The 20,619-nt window shown below is 38.1% G+C and overlaps 1 protein-coding gene across 1 annotated transcript in view; it reads left to right on the forward strand.

Annotated features, from left to right (window-relative positions):
- Positions 1–1,081: 1,081 nt before the first annotated feature.
- Positions 1,082–20,619, forward strand: part of LOC109962029 (cyclin-dependent kinase-like 5) — a 40,358-nt gene continuing 20,820 nt past the window's right edge. Inside the window, exons 1-3 of the mRNA XM_020603360.1 lie at positions 1,082–1,200; positions 3,218–3,439; positions 5,289–5,323. Coding sequence (XP_020459016.1) covers positions 3,307–3,439; positions 5,289–5,323 — 168 coding nt within the window. The 5' untranslated portion in view covers positions 1,082–1,200; positions 3,218–3,306. The remainder of the gene's footprint in view (positions 1,201–3,217; positions 3,440–5,288; positions 5,324–20,619) is intronic.

Consider the following 20,619-nt stretch of genomic DNA (forward strand, 5'->3'; position numbering starts at 1 on the left):
AAAACTGAAGCATTTTGATCTTCATAGACAGATGTTAAGGCAGAAGTGTTGTATTGAAGTGCACACAGTTGTACAGCTGTACTTAATAAAGTGGCCGGTGAGTGTATATTACGGCACAAACATAAAAAACGTACACAGGTCCTATCAAGAGTCAAAAGTTCTGATTTGGTCTTAATGCATGGGGGTCATGGATAAAGACACACAGGATCCTAGCGGCAGTTTTCATTTAGCTTTTTGCTCCATTAAATTAGTCCAAGAGGAAGGTGTGTCACTTTTTAAAATGTCTTCCTATAATAATGCAGGAATTATAAGCCTTAGCCATGTGGAGCATTTACAGTTTTACTACATTATGTTATTTGCAATAGTTCAATAGACATTTGCCCATAAACCTTACTGAGCAACTTTCCGCTGCAGTTTGTAACCATTTCTTTGAGCTTTTGTGATCACTTAGGAAACAAATTCAAATTTATTAACTGTATATAATACGCCCAACACTGTATGTTGGTTCATCATGTGTGAATGATGTTTATTAGATGAAAACTGTTGTCAAGGACCACTAGCTGCAAATGTTTTCTTGCACTGCACTTTACAATTTTTATTTTACAATTGCAATTTGCAATCTTGTCTATCAGAGAAGTGTGTGAAAATGCCACATTTAGCTATTACAATGAACTCTTTACGCAACAACCTAAAGACAGTGGTGACGTGTGAATACAAGCTACTTTGAGCAAGACACTTTTTCCTCACTGTAATAGCTCTGTTTCCACTGTCTGATCTCTTTTTTTATAAATTCTGCTGTTTTACAACATTTTTATCTACTTTGGTATGGTTTGTAGATAAATTATGTTATCATACTGAAAGAAGGGTGTGATCTTGTGAATTATGTAATTGAGAAATTAGAACAATAATATCTCACCTCATTCGAAACACCTTCAAACCGCAACACAGTGTTCTCCCCTTGTAGCCGTTCTGTTCTCTGATTGGTCCACAAGAAGGGGGCGTTCGTATAAGCAAGTGTTTTAACAGTTTTCATTGGTTGGTCTTACGCCACTCAAACTGTTGCCTGGTGATATGCTTGCAGCTTGTCAACCGCACGATCCAGTTACTGTAGATGCCTGCTGCAATGAAAATATCTTCGTTGGTGGGTGGATATATGGGCCCAATTCCATCATTTTTTTTGTTTTGCCAGCCATTGACTGAGTAAGTACTTCATTTTATTATTATATAGATAAGAATTGTAAGCTTTAAGTATAATGTGATTATTCCCAGTGCAAGGTCGTGAGAAAAGCAACGCTACCAAGCTTGAGATTTGTTTTTAGCTAATTTGCGGTTTTGTATGTTTTGTGAATCAGGCAGAGCACCAAGGCAATTCAACTAGCTTAATTATAACATAACTAACCAGAGTCCGACTAGAAGGCAGTTAATGTGAGGGAATGTATACTAAGTTGGTTTGACTGTAGCAATTTGTTTGACTTGTTAGATTTTATGCTGCTATGCACTGAAAATGTGGGAGTTACATTCATTCTGTGGGCAGTCGTAGCTAACACACAAACGCACCTGAACGCAGAGGCGAGCTACAGTCACTGTTATAAACAATGGTTTCACAGCTATAGTTGGTCCTTGTGTTTGTGCCGCCGAATTGTAACAAGGAGCAACAGGATAAGTGTGACAAATATTTATATGGCAATTGTTGTCTTATTTTTATAATAATGCTACATTTCAAAATAACTAGGTGTATGCTGGTTGTTGTTCTCGTTTAGTGTCGTTCCCAAAAATGTGTAGCTAAATAACCTCAAACGGCAGTGAAGTTTGTAAGCTGGATCACTCATTTTGCCAAAATTGTTACCACCATTTTAATGGTTATAAACCTAATGCAGACACAGGTAACAGTGCTTTGATCATGTGAGCAGCTTTGAGACACTGCATTTTTAATTCAACAGACTCTGTCCATGACCACGCATGAGTCATTCTGTTGATAGAGACAGAATACTGTGTATGATCCAGAGCAATGCCCAGTGTGTTCTTGCTCATAGTCGTCTTCTCGGTCTGGGCCTGCACAGTAGTTGGCTAAAATCTGCTTTGCAAAAACAATAGGTTGCATGCCACAGAATGTATGCTGTGAAATGAGGAGAAGAAGGAGGCACAGTTACAAACAAGTTTGTTTCAAAGGGCAAAACATCTTCTCCGCAGAGGTCAGCATTTAGGTTTAGTCATCTGTCTTTTTCCTCAAGTTTACCTTAGGTTGCTATCAGTATACCTGTGTTGACTGTGTGCAGCTGAAGAGGATAAGGGAGTAATACACCATACAGCAGTGCTTAGTGTTCTGGGAGACAGAGTTTATTTTGGTACCAAGGTTTTGCATACTGATGAGCAGCTCTTGTGCCCACGGCGCCGTAGGAGACTGGGGCTTTGAGTAGGCTACACAGGTCCTTGAGCTTTCTAGCAAATTGAAATGAAATTGAGAAAATGGTATCTGGAGTCTTGTCTGATTTATTAAGGGTAAAGAGTGTGTGGATACAGGGGAGGCGCTATCACATTAAGAGATTGTATGGTCTTGTTTCATTCTCCCGAAAATGTGGGAATACTGCAAATAACTTTGGAGCATTAATGCTGACTTTATTTGCCCATTATTCCATGTATGAAAAATGGAATTTGACACGTTACAACTCACTTAATTTGTGTAAAGGGGGCAGTCCACTGGTTTTACACATAAAGGACAGCTTTGTCATCATCTCACCCTCTGAAACTAGTTTGAAACTAGTTGTGTAATTTCTTCTGTGGCTCTAAAAGAGCCTTTTAAAGTCTGAGAAAATAACCCTGACCACGTCATCAGGGTTACACACTTAAATATCATTGCATGCTTAAATCATTATATAAAAATATTGGTCAGAAAACCATCATCAGAAGTATGAGGCATGGCGTTTGAAAGCTGAGAGCACTGAACAGGCAGGAAAGATATAATCAAAGAAAACTTGCATTATGGGAATTGTAGGAGCCAGTGTTTTTGAAGCTTGACTCAGAGACTAAAAGTCAAGGTGTCTCAGCCTCTGCTTCATTGATTTTGGCCGTTTCTTTTTTAATGCCCCTGTTCACATGCATGTTTATGGGCTCACAAACACAAAGGTATTTCACATGTGGTATTTGCAGTTTTATTGCACTTTTCAGGGTAAGTGAGAAATAGATACCGTACATGTTTTAATGCAAGATTTTTGTCCAGGTGAAGACGGGCCACAGACGAAGGCATGTGGCGAATATTATGGCTCACAGCCACTGTTCGTCTCCTGGGAGCCAGCGGCTGGCTGCCTCATGCCATCCTGTAGCCGGACCCCCCCTGCCCGAGCTCCATGCACATCACACAACATATATTTTGACTTCATGAAGATCCCTGACATCTGTGATGTAATGAATAAATTTGAAGTCCTTGGGATTGTGGGTGAAGGTGAGAGTGCTTGTTTGCTTAAAATGTAGCAGTGTGATATTTAAAAGCATGTTCTGTACATTATCAGTCTCCAACATTAAGTTCTGGTTCAGTGAGCTACAAATTTGTTGGAGGGCTTTTTGTGAGCAATCATTTGATTGGTTTTATCCAGTTTGCTTGTGGAACAGGGCCATTAAAAGTCTGATCTGTTGTCGATGACTGTGTAACTCAGTATAGTCAAGGAGATTTTTTAAAATATTTATTCATTAGTAACAATTTTAATGTGAAAAAACTAAAGCTAAACACTGTGACCTGGATTCATAACTTGGTTTGTATGGTTGAAATGAAGAGGTGGGTTTTGGGATTGCATTTTATTGTTATAAGTGTCGGTTTAATAGGGTGATTTGATTTAAATTCCCTCAAAATACTTCTCGTGGCTTTCTTTTTCCTTGAGCCACTTGGTTGATATGGTTGATATAAAGTAGCAGAGACCCTTAGGTGAGGGCAGCTACCTGTCTGACAAGTTTTATGCTGTGTGTAGTATAGAAGACACAACGGAACTTCGAGCTGGAGTTTGAAAGCCGAGTGTCCGTCAGGCAGTGAGTCAGTCTGGAAGGAAGTCAACACTTGTTAATGCCACATTAAACAGTAAAGTTGTTTCAGTTATTCAGTCCAGCTCTACTAACTGCCTCTGCACTCATGGCACAGTGTGCTCCATGAGTGATCAGGTCAGTCAGTTTTGTTAATGATTTAGGACTGAGTGCTGCATGTTAAAATACACAAAATCTTATGTAATTATCTCCACCTTCATAGGAGGAAAATAAAGTGAGAGGAATAATTCTAGTGGTTTTGTATCTTTGGAATAATCTACAAATGATGGTATTTTTGTTTCATTGTTAGTGGACGTGTGGGAAACACCAACATCCAAGATCTGAGAGCCAGCTGGTGGACAGCAAATACTTTTAATGCAGAACGTTTTATTGAACTTGCATTATCATATTTATGGCATCCATGTTTTATTGCCATTTGTCTGTAGCGTGTCAGTAGCTCACATATTCTATATCCATTACTAGCAAATTCTCTAGATTCCATGAACAAAGAGGCAAAATGGTCACATTATCAGAAAGAAATGGAATGCCAAAAATAAATACATAAACACAGAGCATTTAAAAAAAACTGCAGTGATGTAAAGTACATGTGATATGTAGTTCATGTGTTAAATTACATAAAACCAATTTTTTACATAAAACCAAGTCTCTAAGCTATGCATGCACAAGCAACATCTTTACAAGAGTTGACAACTGATGCGCTACAAGGACACGGTGCAGTTTGTCATGCCTTCTCAGTCCAAGAATTCCTCTTGGCCATCACACACACATCACCTGAGATGTGTGTGTGTGTGTGTGTGACGGCCAGGGCCAATAACATCAGAACCACAGTAGCTTGCCAACTTCCTGAGCCACCTGTCCTTTAATAGAGGAGGATGTTTTTCCTTACTTCATTTGAATATATGAGGGAAAAAGACAATTTAAGACTTTGTAGCAATTTGCTGATATAAAATGAACACAGTAGTTTCTAAACTTGTCAACACTTCCTAGCATGCTTGGACAGTTCACTTAACGGCAGAATAAGAAACTTTCTAAATCAAGCTTGTCTTTGTTTATTCATGTCTATAGTTCATGAGAACATATTAATCACAAATGAAGATTTTTTAAACTGAGTTTGACCTCTTTTTTATGATGATTTGCTTTTATTTGAAATGCAAAAGTACTGCCTACAACACATGAATACTTATGTATATTCATGCATATTCATAAAACAGTCAGCTGTGGCAAATCTCAGTCAACTATGGTGTTTGCTTCTTTTGTAGGAGCCTATGGTGTTGTCTTGAAGTGCAGACACAAGGTAAGATCTCATATATTTCAGTAGAATCCCCTCATCCTCTTGTCAAACTATTACAATGATCAATTGTTTTTACAAATCTTTGTCCTGTTATATTATACCTTCCATGTATTGAGGTTCCCCACATGTAAACACCATGTTATATTAGGAAGTCAATAAATGTAGAAGTGTAGTAATCCCATGCTGAAAATAGTCCCTTAGAAATGTACTATTTATTGCTGTTACCATTTACTAGAAACTGCAGTGCCCAGCTGTTTTATTAAATTACTTAACATAAAAAAGGAAGTATATACAGCATTTGTATGCTGTATATAAATAGTGATGTCTACAGTAGGAACTGATGAGCTTGGGGCTGAAGACCACAGACAGGCCAAGGAAGTTGGAATCAGACCAAAGCCAACACATTGTTGGCTTTGGTCTTTTTATGGGATTTATTGACAGTAAACACTAAGTGTATACATAGGCTACTGCAAGTCGTATCCTTTCAAGGATGAAGATCAGAGTGCCCTTTGTGTTTATATTAAGAAATATAAGACTAGTTGACAGACAGATTTGTGCTTGTTGGAGGTTAAGAATGACCCAGGTAACACTGGATATAGATGCTGTGTTTTTTAAAGGTGGTTTGTCTAAAGCAAGTGGTCTTCATGCACCTGGTGGCTCTATGTTAGTTGACTGCAGTGGTTCTGTCTTAAGTGGCCCCTGTGGACTGCTGGATAATTGGTTATAGTCCATTTGCCCCGGTGAGAAAGATCTGCTTTGAATGGTAACAAATTTGTCAAATTAAATTCTTCCACTACTCTGCCACTTCATTTGCCTTCATTCATGTAAAAGCTGATCTGATATGTTGTCTTGAAGCAATTAAAACCAAAACAGCAGGACTATGAAAAACAGACAACCCACACTACAATAATAGTCTTGTCATCTTAGTCCATTTAAGGAAGAGGCTGTGCCAGGAACTGACAGAAATCCAGCATGAATAACAGAGACGAACTACCTCCTACATACTGGGATGTGCAGGAAACAGACAAAACACTTTTTGACCCTTTCTAATCAAAATCCTTGATGTTTTACTTGTTCTATAATTGCCTTCCTTCTGCCTTCATTTCCACGTTTATTACAGCATTACTTAGTCTATCCATTAGCCATGTTTCTAATGCTAGTGAATTAGTTTTAGTGTGAAAATTGTAAAATACATCAACTCGAAAACCTAATGTTGAGCAAGCACTCAGAAGTGAGGCAAAAGAATAAAGCCCTGCTAGAAGCTGGAATCGCAGTCTATAATTACTAGGCTTTATTATTCAGTCTGATTGATCTCAGGCCTAGGCAGGTACCAATGCCAATGTCTCCATTTTATGCAACAGACCTCATACCAGTGTTGATTTCGTCAGTGAAAACTAGGGCAAGAGATATTCGCTGATGACCTGTTTTTCATGATGAAACGAGATTAAAAGGAAAAACCTGACTAAATGAGTGGTCTCCTCCAGGATGACAATGCCCGCATCAACAGGACATGAAGGGTCAGTGAATGGTTTGAATGAATATGAAAATGATGTGAATCATATGCTGTGGCCTTCACAGTCACCAGATCTCAACTCAGTTAAACACCTATGGGAGATTGTGGAGCAACATGCTAGACAGCATCTCCTCCACCACCATCAAAACACCACCTGAGGGAATATCTTTTGCAAAAATGGGGGTCATCCCTCCAGTAGAGTTCAGAGACTTGGAAAATCCCCTCCAGCACCAAGCCCCTGGCCTTTGGGCCCCTGGGCCTGTGCCTGGTAGGCCCGTTCAGTAGTCCATCCACGTGTACACAACAAATATGGTGACAGCTGTAGCCTCAAAATGTTTAGAAGATATAAACATTGAAAATGCAGGGGAAATGGTGCAAACTAGATTTAAATGTCTTTAGCGGTTACTGACTAAAACTACAAAGCTCAGAAGACTAAAAATTAATATGCATTTTTGTGAAAAGATTAAGACTAAAACTAATCACATTCAGGTGCCAAATTGAACACAGTCTTACATCATCACAGCTCAGTTAGATCCACACATCAGATGGAGACTGGTACTTTGTCTGTAACACTCTCTTTACTCTGTTTATTTGTGAAAAAATCCACCCCCCTCACCATAATTGCAGTATTCAAAATTTTTGAGGAAATTATGGCTTTTTTAGTTGCTTTTCACTGACAGTTAGTCACTGCCTGAAAGGTTTATGAGTTAACAGTTTAAGTTAAAGCCAATCCGATATGTCAGCCAGGATGATATTATTGGCTGATATAAATTTATTACTGATTTATCTGTACTGGTATTAACATAGTGGAGAATTTTTTTTAGCTAAATAGCCAAATATTTCACTCAGCTCAGCAACTGATGGAGGCCAACTAAAATTAAAAGGAAAATGTCTATTGAGTGTACATTTGCTGTGTCTGCTGAATGTGAGGCAGCTGTTTTCTAACACGTTAGACCTTACAAAGAATACAGGTTTAAAGTAGCTGTAGTGCAGTCCATGCCAAGTGTGTAAGGCCACTTGCAAATGACGAGGATTCTCAGTTTTAAAAAAAGACTAGTCACATTTTGCTTCCATCTTTTATTTAGATGCCAAAGAACAGACATGATTTAGAAACAATTGACTTAAAGGAGGTACCACATCAGCCAAGCCTTATAACAGGTAAACAGCGTGTGTTCTGATCCAGGAAGATTTGGTATGGAGGAAGAGGTACTGTATGTACTCTTCACCAGCACTACTATACAGTGGTTCACTGTAACAGTAAAAAAAATATTCATCAGCTGAGTTTACATTAGTCGATTTGACATAAAGATAATTTGGACTGTCTGTTTAATTAGATTATTACTCTTTTATTATTTTTCTGGCACACAACAAAGGAACAATACTCCATTAGATGTCTGACATTGGGCTAAATAATATCTTGGACTTGCCTGTGTTGGAAACATAATAATATATGCAGCTGTGGTAGAATATCTGTTGGTAACTTTATTGCTTGATGTGTGAAAGCACAGGAGGATAGATTCTCTGGCTGCAGATCAATATGGACCAGTACCATCTGGAAAATATTGTATTGTTAGTGTGAATGAACCAACATGTTTTTTTTCAAGGGCTAACTCACAGATCTATGATGCATAATTATGTGTGCATACACACAGATGCGGGCACACAGTCAAGCACACACCTCATGCACGCTCAAAAACATGCACGCTAACACTTACAAAGCAGAATCACACATGAGCTTACGAAGGGTTTGCTGGTTCTGTGTCTATGGGTAGAGAAGTGTGCTGGCCAAAGAAAATGGCTGCATTTGTATGTAACAACTGCTGCTGAGTCGCAGCTGCTTGTGCTGACAGAATATACTTATTTCACCAATGACACGCCCCTTGAATCTGGTTCATACAATGCATGTATTTAACAGGAATAATTAGATCCAAGCAAGATCAGGGGCCAGATATAGAAAGGAAGGAAACAGACAAGCATGCATTCACCATAATCTGAATCTGTTTAAGAGGCTGGTGGATTACAGTGTGCGTACCCTCATATATTCTTCACCTCACATACAACATCTGAGTACTGACTCAGTGTCTTCCTGGCAGATAGAGACAAGGATAATGTCAAAGAAGTAGTTTGGTGACGTTATTTGGAGGTTTCAGTCTGGTATCCTATTCAGCCTAAGCAGAGACGTGTATGTGGATGATAATATCACATTTTTACAAGGCTGACTATTATCCTAGCAGGTGCTGGGACTCTCATCGTATGTTGATACCCAAATTATACAACACAAATAAGACTGTTATTGCTGAAAGTATTGGCATGACTGTGTGCAATGGTTGCATGTTGGCCTCTGTGGCATTGTTAGAGGACTTTTCCAGTATAGGACTTAGATATGGATGAGACTAATAATGACAGGCATTTATGAGGAATGCATGTTGTTCTCATGTATTTATGGCACATAGTTGGTAAAAAGAGGCTTTTTCATATTTAACAATGATTTACATTTAGCAGCCAGAACTGTGCATAAATACCAGTCAGGTACATTTAATAATAACACAATTTAAAATAAATGTTAATACGAAGTTGATATAAAATATGATTCTTGATGTTGCAGCCACATATTGAAGTCCACTTACTGTTGCCTCCTGGAAAAGGGGCACAGTTTTTATGTGATGCTTTTTGACTCTCCTGTCTCATTTGTGCCGTCTTGCCAAATTTTGCCATAGCTCAGACTGAAACTGCAACGCTCTGCCTTCTCAAACTAGTTGTGCACATTGGGAGAAGCTTTTGTCTTGTAGTTCATCCTTTTTTTTCCATTTCTTATCCATGTAAAAGTATCACCCACAGAATATGCTGAGTTCACAACTGGTTTTTTGCCCACTCTCTAATGGGAATACAGTGTTTCATTATGGTGTGATGGCAGGAAATGAGGAGAAGACCAGATTCAAACAGTTTCAAGGATGCTATATCTACTTATGCATCTTTTACCAACCGAACCACAAGGATGGTCCAGGTCTTCTCCCTGTGGATTATGCTAATTTATTGCAAGATAATTAGGAGGCTTAGGCTGTAACCACAGATTTGCGCTGTGTTAAAACAATATAATAGGCTGCTTTGGTGGAGACATGTTGTTTCATTTAACTATGAGACAACAAAATATGATCCAGGAAGTTCAGTTGGAGAAATGGATTTATGTGTTTAAAGCTTATTAGATGTCAAAACACAGCACTGTGTTTGTAATAGTCTTTGGAAAGTTCTCATGGTACCAGCAGTTTACTGAAGCTGTCACGATCTTGAGGTCAACAGAGGATATTATTGCATCCACGTTACAAAGTAATCCACCAGCAATGTGTGCTCCCGTGTATGTGTGCAATGTGTGCACTGCCTTATTGCAGATTTTTTTTTTACCAGATTCCACATTTTTGACGCACAATGCAGTATTGCTTTGTGTGAAATTAAATGTAGATAAAATAAGACAAAGGAAAACAACTTGAGAGCCCAAAAAATGTTTAATTAGTGCAGTCATGATGAAATACTGTATGATTCTCCCAGTATGTCTTTGTTGTATTACATTTATCATTTATTTATTTATTTTTGTGTGTGATATTTTTATTTTTTTTATTTGTTTTAGTTTACTTCTTTGGTCTTCTACACAGAGGCATGCTTCGTCCCCAAATGAGAGAAGCAGACAATGTTATCTAGCTGTTCCCTGACTGGTCCAGTCTGAGAGTAGATTGACTTTCAACCATGCAGATCACAATCATCTGAGTGATGAATGTATCTGTGCCTTTATATTGCCTGCTCTGGTTTGTAGTGCTCATTTGCCAGTGCCTGACAAAGATTAGATTGGAATGTTGCTAAATGATATTTACTGGAAGTGTAGTAATAATAATAATAATAATTAGACACCTCTTTTAGTCAGGGACAAGTACAATAAACAAATACCCAACAGAATATAGTATGACATGACTAAATATTTTCTGAAAATTTGATATGTTTAACATTTGTTAGCCAGCAATCTGAAAATAAAGGTTAACCCTAGATCTTATGGTGATGCTCAGACAACTTAAAGTAATAAAACTGATTTTCTTTATATGTCAAAAAGCTTTGTTTTTGGATCTTAATGCTATCTCTTGTTCTTTCAGACAAGAGGTGTGAGAACAAATCTGAAATATTTGAAGAGCTTGGAACAGGATCAATGTGAGACAAGAAGACATTATTTCTCAGGAGCTACATTTCTACAATCTCATACTGGTTTTAAAACAAGCTTAACTATGCCTGAGAAATATCTGGAAGAATCTAAACAAAAAATAAACTTCATTAGCATTTTCCCTGCGTCTGGGACTGTTTGTTTTGTGTTTAGAATTGTGAACTTGGTCACATTTGGAACTAGGGTTTGTTTAATTTATTATGATGACTGAGAATATCAATACTGAGAGTAGAAACCACCCTTTTTGCTTGCTCCAGTTTGATATTGAGTTCACTGACACATGTTATAAGGCATGTTTGCTCAGTGTAGATTACATGGCACGCTCCCTTGTATAACACTCTGTTCAAACTACAACGTTTTTTGATGTGTTGTTAGAGTTAAAGACGGAGTTAAAGGAAATAGATTTTTATTACATAAATCAGTACTGTGTGTAAGCTGTTTTTGTGCTTCATTAGACTGAGCTATGGCTGTGTTACAGAGCCGACAGGAATTGTAATTATATTTCACCAAAAAGCCTGATGTCGTGTTTACCACTAGTTTCACTGGCAGGCTTTTGCTGTGTGCACTTGCTGATATACAAATGAAACACTTTGTGTTTAAGTTCAAACTGAAGCAAGTCAAAAGGCTTCTCTCAACCACCTAACCTTAATCCTGGATAAGCTTTGTGCATAACCACGTGGCACTATGTGAAATGTAGAAGTGAGGAGGTAAACATAGCTGTGGTGAGTATTTATTTAAGTGTGGAACACCTGTTAGGAATGCACACTACACACAGCGACGCGACACCCTGAATGTGCCTATCATCCCATGAACTGGTTTCCCTAGCCACTCTGTATGCAGAGAGGTAAAACATTCACAGTGTTTCCTCAGACTCCCATGGTGTTTGGAAGCTTGTCTGAAGAGCTGAAGTTATATGTTTTGATTCATTTTAGGAGATTAAGAGGTGTTCTGGCCACAGTATGATTTGATCTGGGCCAGAGTCATACAAGTGTAGATGAAGTTATACCTGGTCTAATTTAGTAGTTTGCATCCCTGAGAAAGTATTTGCCCACAAAGAGAAAACATCATCAAAAAGATGAGATCAGAAAAGATGGCTGTTTTTGTATCAAAATTAAAATTAAGTACATCCTGTATATTAACATCACTTGTGGTAAATGTTTTTTGTTTTTGTTGACAGTCTATGGGCTTGTTACCTAATTGCCTGCTTGGCATACTGCGCAGATAAAAGTAAGAACCCATTACAGTATTAACAGAATGCAGATGAGAAAGCTTAGAAGCAGTGGGTGCAAATGTAAGGCAGTGAGCATGCTTATTATTCAGAAAGCATACTCACCTATATTACATTTTGTAATGGTTTACAGTTGCATTTCCTTTATTATGTACCACAGAATTTCAAATACACAAAACAGGATCTCTTGAGGTAAAGCTATTTGTATCCTGCATGTTGCATTTTCTTAGTTTAGAGTAGCAAGAGAAAATGATTGTAGCCTACACAGAAATATTTGAAATGATGTAGAGGTAGGATTCCTTATGATATTTACAGTAGACAGTAGATTACTGCATAAACTATATTACTCACAGGTAGTGTTGACTATAGTATCTGGCTTTACTACAGCAAATCCTACATATTGTACAAGACAAAAATTATCATTATACATTTGTTTTAATAGTAACCATGACAATAATATGAAGCAATTTGTCTATACATTGAGCATGTGATTTAGGGTTCAAGACTTCATATGTAACTGTAGCATTTTGTCTTTAAAGGTAAGAATTAGATGAATAAGAAGTTTTGCGTATTAAAACCTGTTAAAACTGGGGCAATACATTTACTGTCTTAGTAGGTACAAGTTAATGTGACTAGAACAGGAGAAGGAGCCCTGCTGACCCTAATGATCCTTGAAAACCTGGAGATAATGTGATGTCAGTATGAAAATATAAGAAAAAGACATCATGTAGATAGAAATCCTTCTTGACAGGAATGTCCATACATGACTGGACATATGAGAACAAACGGCTAAGAAAAGTAAGTCAGTTTGCCTCATATATTAAGTGGACCCTGGACAGGTTGTAAAAAATGTTGCAGGGAATACACACGGAGCAAAGGTTGCATTGTATAATCGATTCTGTTATTAAACAAGCAATTTTGAGAGGTGAAAGGAACACAGCTAATGTTCTACTGAGCAATGCATCACATGATCATCCTGTTATCAATCCTCCAATTATTAGGAAATGAACAAGAATATACAGTATGTGGCACATGTCAAAGGAGTCTACAGGCACAACGCCTGCTTCCTATGGTGAAGGCTCCTGGCAGCTCCAGTATGGCATCAAGTTGTATTTCCTTGGCAAGGTTCAGGTTCACAGAACCCCTGAGGGCCAAAGACAGATGCCAACACAGAGCCGCTCTAAGGGAACATGTTCAGCCAATGGTGAAGTATGCAACCAGTTTGTGGTATTTTTTGGAATGATACAACCAAAATGAAAACATATATCAGGGCCTGTTAACATGGCAAACACCATCATGTTGGTTTTTCAGGATTGTGGTAAAAAGAGGCAGTAATGTTTTTCCACTTTGTTCTCATGATATTTTGCTGTCAGGCTTAAGCCCATGATGGCATGGCACAGTGGGAATCTCTGCTCTTATCAAGTTAATGACTGGTGTATATGTCTAAAATTTTAATCACATTTGTACCACAACTAAGTTAAGATAAGTCTTTATTGCCCCCAAGGGGAGGTTTGTTTTCACAGCTGCACAATACAGAAACATAGAGTAGGTACATTCACACAACAGAAGACCCAAACTCATAACACATACACAGGCATAAAGGTATGGACATATACAGTAGCATCAGGGATGCAGTTTAAGAGCTGCAATGACAGAAGAGACAAAACTTCTGCTGAGGTGAGCTCTTCTCCACTTTAAGTCCTGTATCTGTGACCTGGTGGTAATAATATGAAGCATGGATGGAACATGTAATCTAGACAAGTTTGTTTCTGTTGGAGATGTTTAACATGTTGAAGAAGCACCCAGAACAGTAAAATAGGATGGATTGGATTATGCTTTTATAAAGCAGTAGCAGCAGGTGAGGGGCAACAGAGAGTGCTCTGAGTTGACATATAACATGTAATCTCGGCTGGGATCTTTTATGTAGGTATCAGTTATGTGCTGGTCAAAGCTAAGTTTATTATCAGTGGTGAGCCCATGTTATGTAAAGCTGCTGACCTGTTCAGCTGTCTCGCTGTGGATGGTGGTGATGTCCAGTCCAATGTGAGGTGTGTTTGGCAAGCTGATGGCCAGTTCTGTTGTTTTATCAACATCCAACTGTAAGCAGTTGTAAGTTCACTGTTGTATGGAGTGTTGAGAACTGTAGCAGAGTAATGTTGTTATGTAGTGATAATATGGCAATGTCATCAGAATGTATAAAATACGTGCTGATGGGTGACAAGCTGATGCATGCCTCATATATTAAGTGGACCCTGGATGAGAAGTAGAGGGATGTTGGGGATTGTGGAGCTTTCTGATCATCAGCCATTTATGTTATCTTAACACAAAGGCTGGAAACAACTTAAGCTGACCATGTCCATGCATAGTAAAATTAGTCTTTCTGCACCTCTAAAGTCATCTGTTTAATATATCCTGTTTGAGTAAAGTGAAGAATAAAACCAACAATTTGCTATTCTCTCCATTGTTATGTGCCAGACTATTCTTTGGCTGGGAGCAGTAATTTTATGGAGTCCACAACTTGCAACTAGATAGATGTTTCCCCCTATTTTCAGTCACTTAGTGCCACTTTGCACACTAAGAAGAAATCTGTTATTTGCTGGAAATTCTTTCTTTATGTTTGCATCACTTGTGCCTGTGCTTTTTAGCTGTTAAATGGAGATACAGCATCATACAACAAATCAAAAATGACTAATTAGTGTACTGACTAGATCTATTAAGTCCATCGTTGTTTTAGGTGCTGCCATGTATCATCAAGTGAGTCACTGCCTCTCTGTAGTCATCTGTTGTTTGCCCTATCCTGATCATAGATGTTCCTTTATATTCTGATTATCTTTTATTCTAGCACTGTTTCAGCTTCAATTTTCTAGGTTGTGTAACCAGTGGTGCTTTTTCCACAGATAATGGAATCGGTGCAGCCGGTTTAAATGTTATTCTCCCTAAATAATCTGAGTGGCTGTCAGTAACATCTAGATTTGTGTAGTCTATCCACCCCGTTTGAAGGGAGCAGTTATTTTAGCACCCAGTGAACAGAAACTGGGACATGAGAGGAGACATTCACATTTAGAATTAAGTGGGTCACCTTGAGTGGAGCACTTGTCTATGTGGGCCTATCAGGAGCCAGAGAGAGAAAGACAGAGAGCTGTTTCCTGTCTGAATGTTAAAGTCACCATTGTCCCCTAATAGGCTATTTTAAGACTTGTCAAAGGGAGGCTGTCAGGCCCAGGCCACCTGTTAATGTACCTGCCCTTTGTAAATGGAGTGTCTATATCCCAGTTATTTCCAGTTATATTTAACTACAGCATACATTTAACAACAAATGTTAAACACTGCCTTATAATACTGCATCCTTGCATTCAATCGATTTGTCTAGTGTGTAGTGTGGCCTAGATACACTGTTCAGTTCGGAATGATTATACTTATTTCCTAAACCCTTTGAACCAAACTGCCCCTGGAGCCCAGCTGTGTTTAGTGATAAGGCTTTTACCTCAGTAGTTGTCAAGTCCTGTCTGTTACTGGGTGGTTTGCATCTCGAGTTGTCAGATTGCAAGGCATATACTTTAAAGGGAACTGGGTCTGTGTTACTATAAGCAACACTATAGGTTGGGTGTTGCCAATTGGGATTATGGTGTGTAAAGGCTAACAGGCATGGACGGATGCACTGATATTGGCTCTAAAGGCAACAGCAGCAGCCCTAGTTGGTCAAAGTCACTGCTCTTCTCTTTGTGCTTTGTATATGGCTCTACTTTTCCTTATAACATCAATACAATGTGAAAGTTAAATAAAGACCAAGGTTATGTGACTCGGATGTGATAAACATTCACCATCCACATCCCCCAGTGTTGTCCGTGAACTTTTGCTGCATCATGCAGCCTGCTGTACACTGATTTTAAAGCCCAGTGTCCAGTGTCTTTTGTGGTCTTTTGTTGCTATCATGTTGAAAATTACCTGCATTCCTCTACATTACCTGCAGTGTTGGTTTGAAAGCAACCCTGAGACTGCTGTATACAGTGTATGAGAAAAAATCTATTGAGAATATGTTTGAGTTGCAACAGAAATAGATCAGCATTTCCTTTTTTGTGTTTTGTTTGTGGTAATTTGCCTGCTACCAACTCAACATGATGTTGGCTTTGTGTTCAGTATCCTAGAGATCTAGCAGGCTGTTATTAACAAATTTCATAACCAGGAAATTCATGTTTGATTTCCTTATTTGGACAGAGTAAATAGAGACATAACTGTTTACTTTGGATATTATTAATTTGATCATAAAATCCTTTGTGCAGAGATAGGTTTGACACAAAACCGCTATTCTGGTGCTGGGCTCAGAGTTGTAGTTTGCTGCAGAAGTTTGTCAGCACGCCCTTCAAACTGGATGAAAATTATGGCAGGGGGATGCACAAAGGAATGATACACATCACAATTATGATGGCATCCTCCACTGAGTAATTGTGCCTTGTACTGTAAGACACAAGAGATAACTGTTTTAATCAAGATGAATAACTTTTAGGACTTTTAATCAAGATGAATAACTTAATTTCCATTGGCTGAAATTAACATAGCTATTAATCAGGATGTATCACTGTCTCGACTTTAAATCACAAACAACTGAGAAATAATCCTTCATTATAAGAAGTAATCACAGCATAATTGATGTCACAACAGATGTTCTCCAGATGGGTTCAAACTCTATTTGAAAACATCTGCAGTGGCATTACTGACTAGGGTATGGCCAGAAGTGCAGCATAGATAGAGTATAAGAGGACAGCACCTGTCAAACTGAGGCGTCAAATGAGTTACTTATGGCACCCCCTAAGCCTCCCTTTCAGGTGGTGTTTAATACCAATGGTCGCATGGTGAATCAGTGGGCCGTCATGCAGGAACATACCCGAGGCATTGGTAGCCTCAGGCCGCATGTTTTACTCAACTTTTCTCCTCCTCATGCGCAGCTCACATCACTGACAACTCTGTCACTGTGCTAGGATCACAGAGACACACCTCTGCCCCCTATTTAAAACAAAATATACCTTCAAATATACCTACCCTCATTTAATCAGTATTTATAGTGTAAAAGAATGTGAATTCATACATTTTAAAAAGATAACACTTTTATTCACTCGGTAGGCTGTACGTTTTATAGGGAAATGTTTAAAGAATGAAGACATTATACCCCATATAGTCTAGTTCTTAACATTAAGGGTGCGATACCTAAACTCGCTACACTGGGGCGCTGTTTGTATTTCCCGCTATTGAATCACCAGGTAGTAGTAGAAGCAGGGACTAGTTCATTTAGCTCAAATTCTAAACACGTAGGGCCATGGATATGTGTCTTCATGCATATAATGAAACTTGCCCTGACGGTCGGTGATTTCCTGCTAGTTCATACTTTGACATCAGTAAATTTTTAACCCCACTACACAGATAATTTTTCAGATCATAAGACTTTATTAATCCCACGCGGGAAATTCACAAGCTCTTCACTGACTGTCATTTGCTTTCCTTAAAACATGGGAGGCATTTGCCACTGACTAGGGCATTTGTATGCCTACTTGTTTTATGATTCCATGATTTAACACTGTTTGTTATTAATACTGTGAATACGCATTTTCTTTTACCTTGTTGTGAAGAATAACACTATTTCTTTTTAGTTCACATACCAAGTGTATTCGTTCAGATGTAACATGGGAAACCTGTCTCAACTATATTCAGCTAAAGACCATATGGGCCCATAAAAAATATTTTCGTGTTAACAGGATCAGTACATTTGGCAATGTTAGGGCCGCTTATGCATGGATGAAGCAGTGCCACCTAGAGAATCAACAGTTGTTAGGGTTACACATGCGCAGGAGAGAGAGTATATTTCATTGCACTCAGGACTTTCATATTTAATCAAGTATTTCTACTTTTACTTAAGTAATCAGAATACTTCCTCTTTTTACATTCTCAAGTGCTTATCATCTACAGTATATATTATCCCATCCTGCTTAATGGTGACCTTAATCAGCAATTATATTCATGGAAACAATGCAAAGGCAGATATGTTTTTCCTTACAGAGAGGCATTTGAGGAAATGTTGTTATTTTATCAGACCGGGCTGGAGGATGCTATCGATTCAGCTAACTTTTTGTCTTTTATTCTGTATCCAGACCTTTATTTACATGTCACTAACCATCATATGTTCATTTTATGTGTTTACAGCTCTTAATGGTGGTTCAGCACCTATTTTAATCAGATTAGTGTCTCTTTGTTAGGAACAGCAACCCTCTGTTCTCTTTCTTTTTATTCTGTGGTGTATTTTGCAGCTGTCTAACTGTTTCATGGGTCTTGCCTCCCTGACTTTAGGCACAGGGTGTGTCTTTTACTTATTTTAACCCTTTGCAGTTGTTTTAATTTATATTCATAGTTTTGTGGTGCTATGCTGTGTAGCACACACTAGCTCGGTAGGTGGAGGTAATTTACCTGTGCATTGCTTTGCCAACTGATAATCATAGTCAGAAGTAAGGGCGCTGTTTGTATTTCTGTCCTGTGAATCTATAGGAAGTCAATGATGGCTAATGAAAACATGCCATTTATTTTTTTATATAATTTTTCATTGAATGTAATTAATAATTAGGGTGTGACTCTTTCTTTTCTTGCCTCGCTGTTGTTAAATGTGTTTTCTTTTCTTCTTTTTGAATAGTGCATTTCATTGCTATGCACTGGACATTGTTGATACTAAACATTGTTAACAAAGTTTTTTTTTAAAGTGTGCTATTGTCAAGACCAAAATAGGAGAGTAAGCTTTAACAACAAGATGCTCTGTGTGTCTGTGAGTCTCATCGGGCTTGTGTGCAACACGCTATGCGGGCTGTCTGGTTAACACCTACGTTGGAAGACTATAGGGTGCTGGCATTATCTAGATCGAGACAAATCACCACCGTATGGTTGTTTTTACACATAGTTTTACTTGTTTTGCTGTCTCATTGTTACCAATTTACATCTCTTTGTTCGGTCTCATCATTATCCTATACAATATTTGCAGATGCTTTATTGTTTTGAACCTAAATGTAGTTGTTTATTTCACGTTTTATAGCTTTTTTTTATTGCACAGTAACCGGAGGGTGATGTTGATGGAAACCTGTACACACAACAAACACATTTATGGAAATATACACGCTCTCTAGTCGAGACTTAAATGTTGAAATATATTCAGTTAATTTCGATTGTCATATTCATTTTCAAATAAAATATTCTATTATTGGTGATATAGTTTTATATATACTGTATCGGTTTGACAGCATGTGCAGCATGTTATTCACTACGTAACCAGTAGGGGCACTAATATGTAGTCTCTAAGAGCAAGGCCATATGGGATTTGTAGCCAGTTTGCCAGGCTGCCATTTTGTCCCAAGGTAAGATGACCCAGTACATCCCACCTGAAACCAATTAGATTAATATTTAATTTTATTTTAAATTTAATTCAGTTTTAAACCTTACTTATAACAAAACTGTCTGGGCTAAACATCCCTATATGTGAGGTAAAACACTATCTTCTTCGAAGTTAAAAGAATCACTTTTTTTATTGGATGCATATTTATTTTTATTCAAAATTTGATTCGTTTTTTTTTTTTTGCCTTACATCTAGAGTGTTAAATGCATCAAAAAACTGTTAGCTGTTTCATTGTACAGGGAAACATATTTCCTCACTGTGCACATGACAATAAACACTTTGAGTCTTTGAGTCTTGAGCTAAATTGTGGTGAAACTAAACCTTGACTTTAACCCTTAATCTCTAATTGAAGTTAGAGAGAGAAACATTAATCATTACACCTATCAGTCTTTAGAGAGCAACAAACTATGTCTGTGCTGCTGCTGCTCTGTCCTTCTGCTAGGGGAAACCTAATAAAATCCCTTTGATGTGCAATCCTTGCTCTGGGGGTGATGGTCGGACCTATTCTCATGGGGTACCCTAATAAAATCTATTAATGTTATTATAAAACCTATAATAAAAAGTTTTGATGTAGAAAAGTAACACCTAAGGGGTCATAAAAGTTGACAGCCTTTGAGCTAGAGGGGAAGCTAAGTGTCAAAACTGGGCGGGGCTTAGGGGGTGTCATAAATCACTCATTGGACACCTCAGTTTGACAGGCGCTGTCCTCTTATACTTTCTGTAGAAGGAAGTTTCAACAGAGACTAGTGCTGAATAACTGTTGTTGTACCCGGTACTTTTTACCATACTGACTCTGAGAGACGAGACAGTCCAAGTAACTTCAAAACAGTGCTGATTTATTCAATGAACACAGGTAAAAATTAACATTACACACTCAGGTATCTTGCACCTCCAACATGCACGCAGGCAGCTGAAAGATGAAAGACCCTGAACC

Source organism: Monopterus albus, unplaced genomic scaffold (assembly GCF_001952655.1).
Source record: "Monopterus albus unplaced genomic scaffold, M_albus_1.0 scaffold61.1, whole genome shotgun sequence".
Lineage (NCBI taxonomy): Eukaryota > Metazoa > Chordata > Actinopteri > Synbranchiformes > Synbranchidae > Monopterus > Monopterus albus.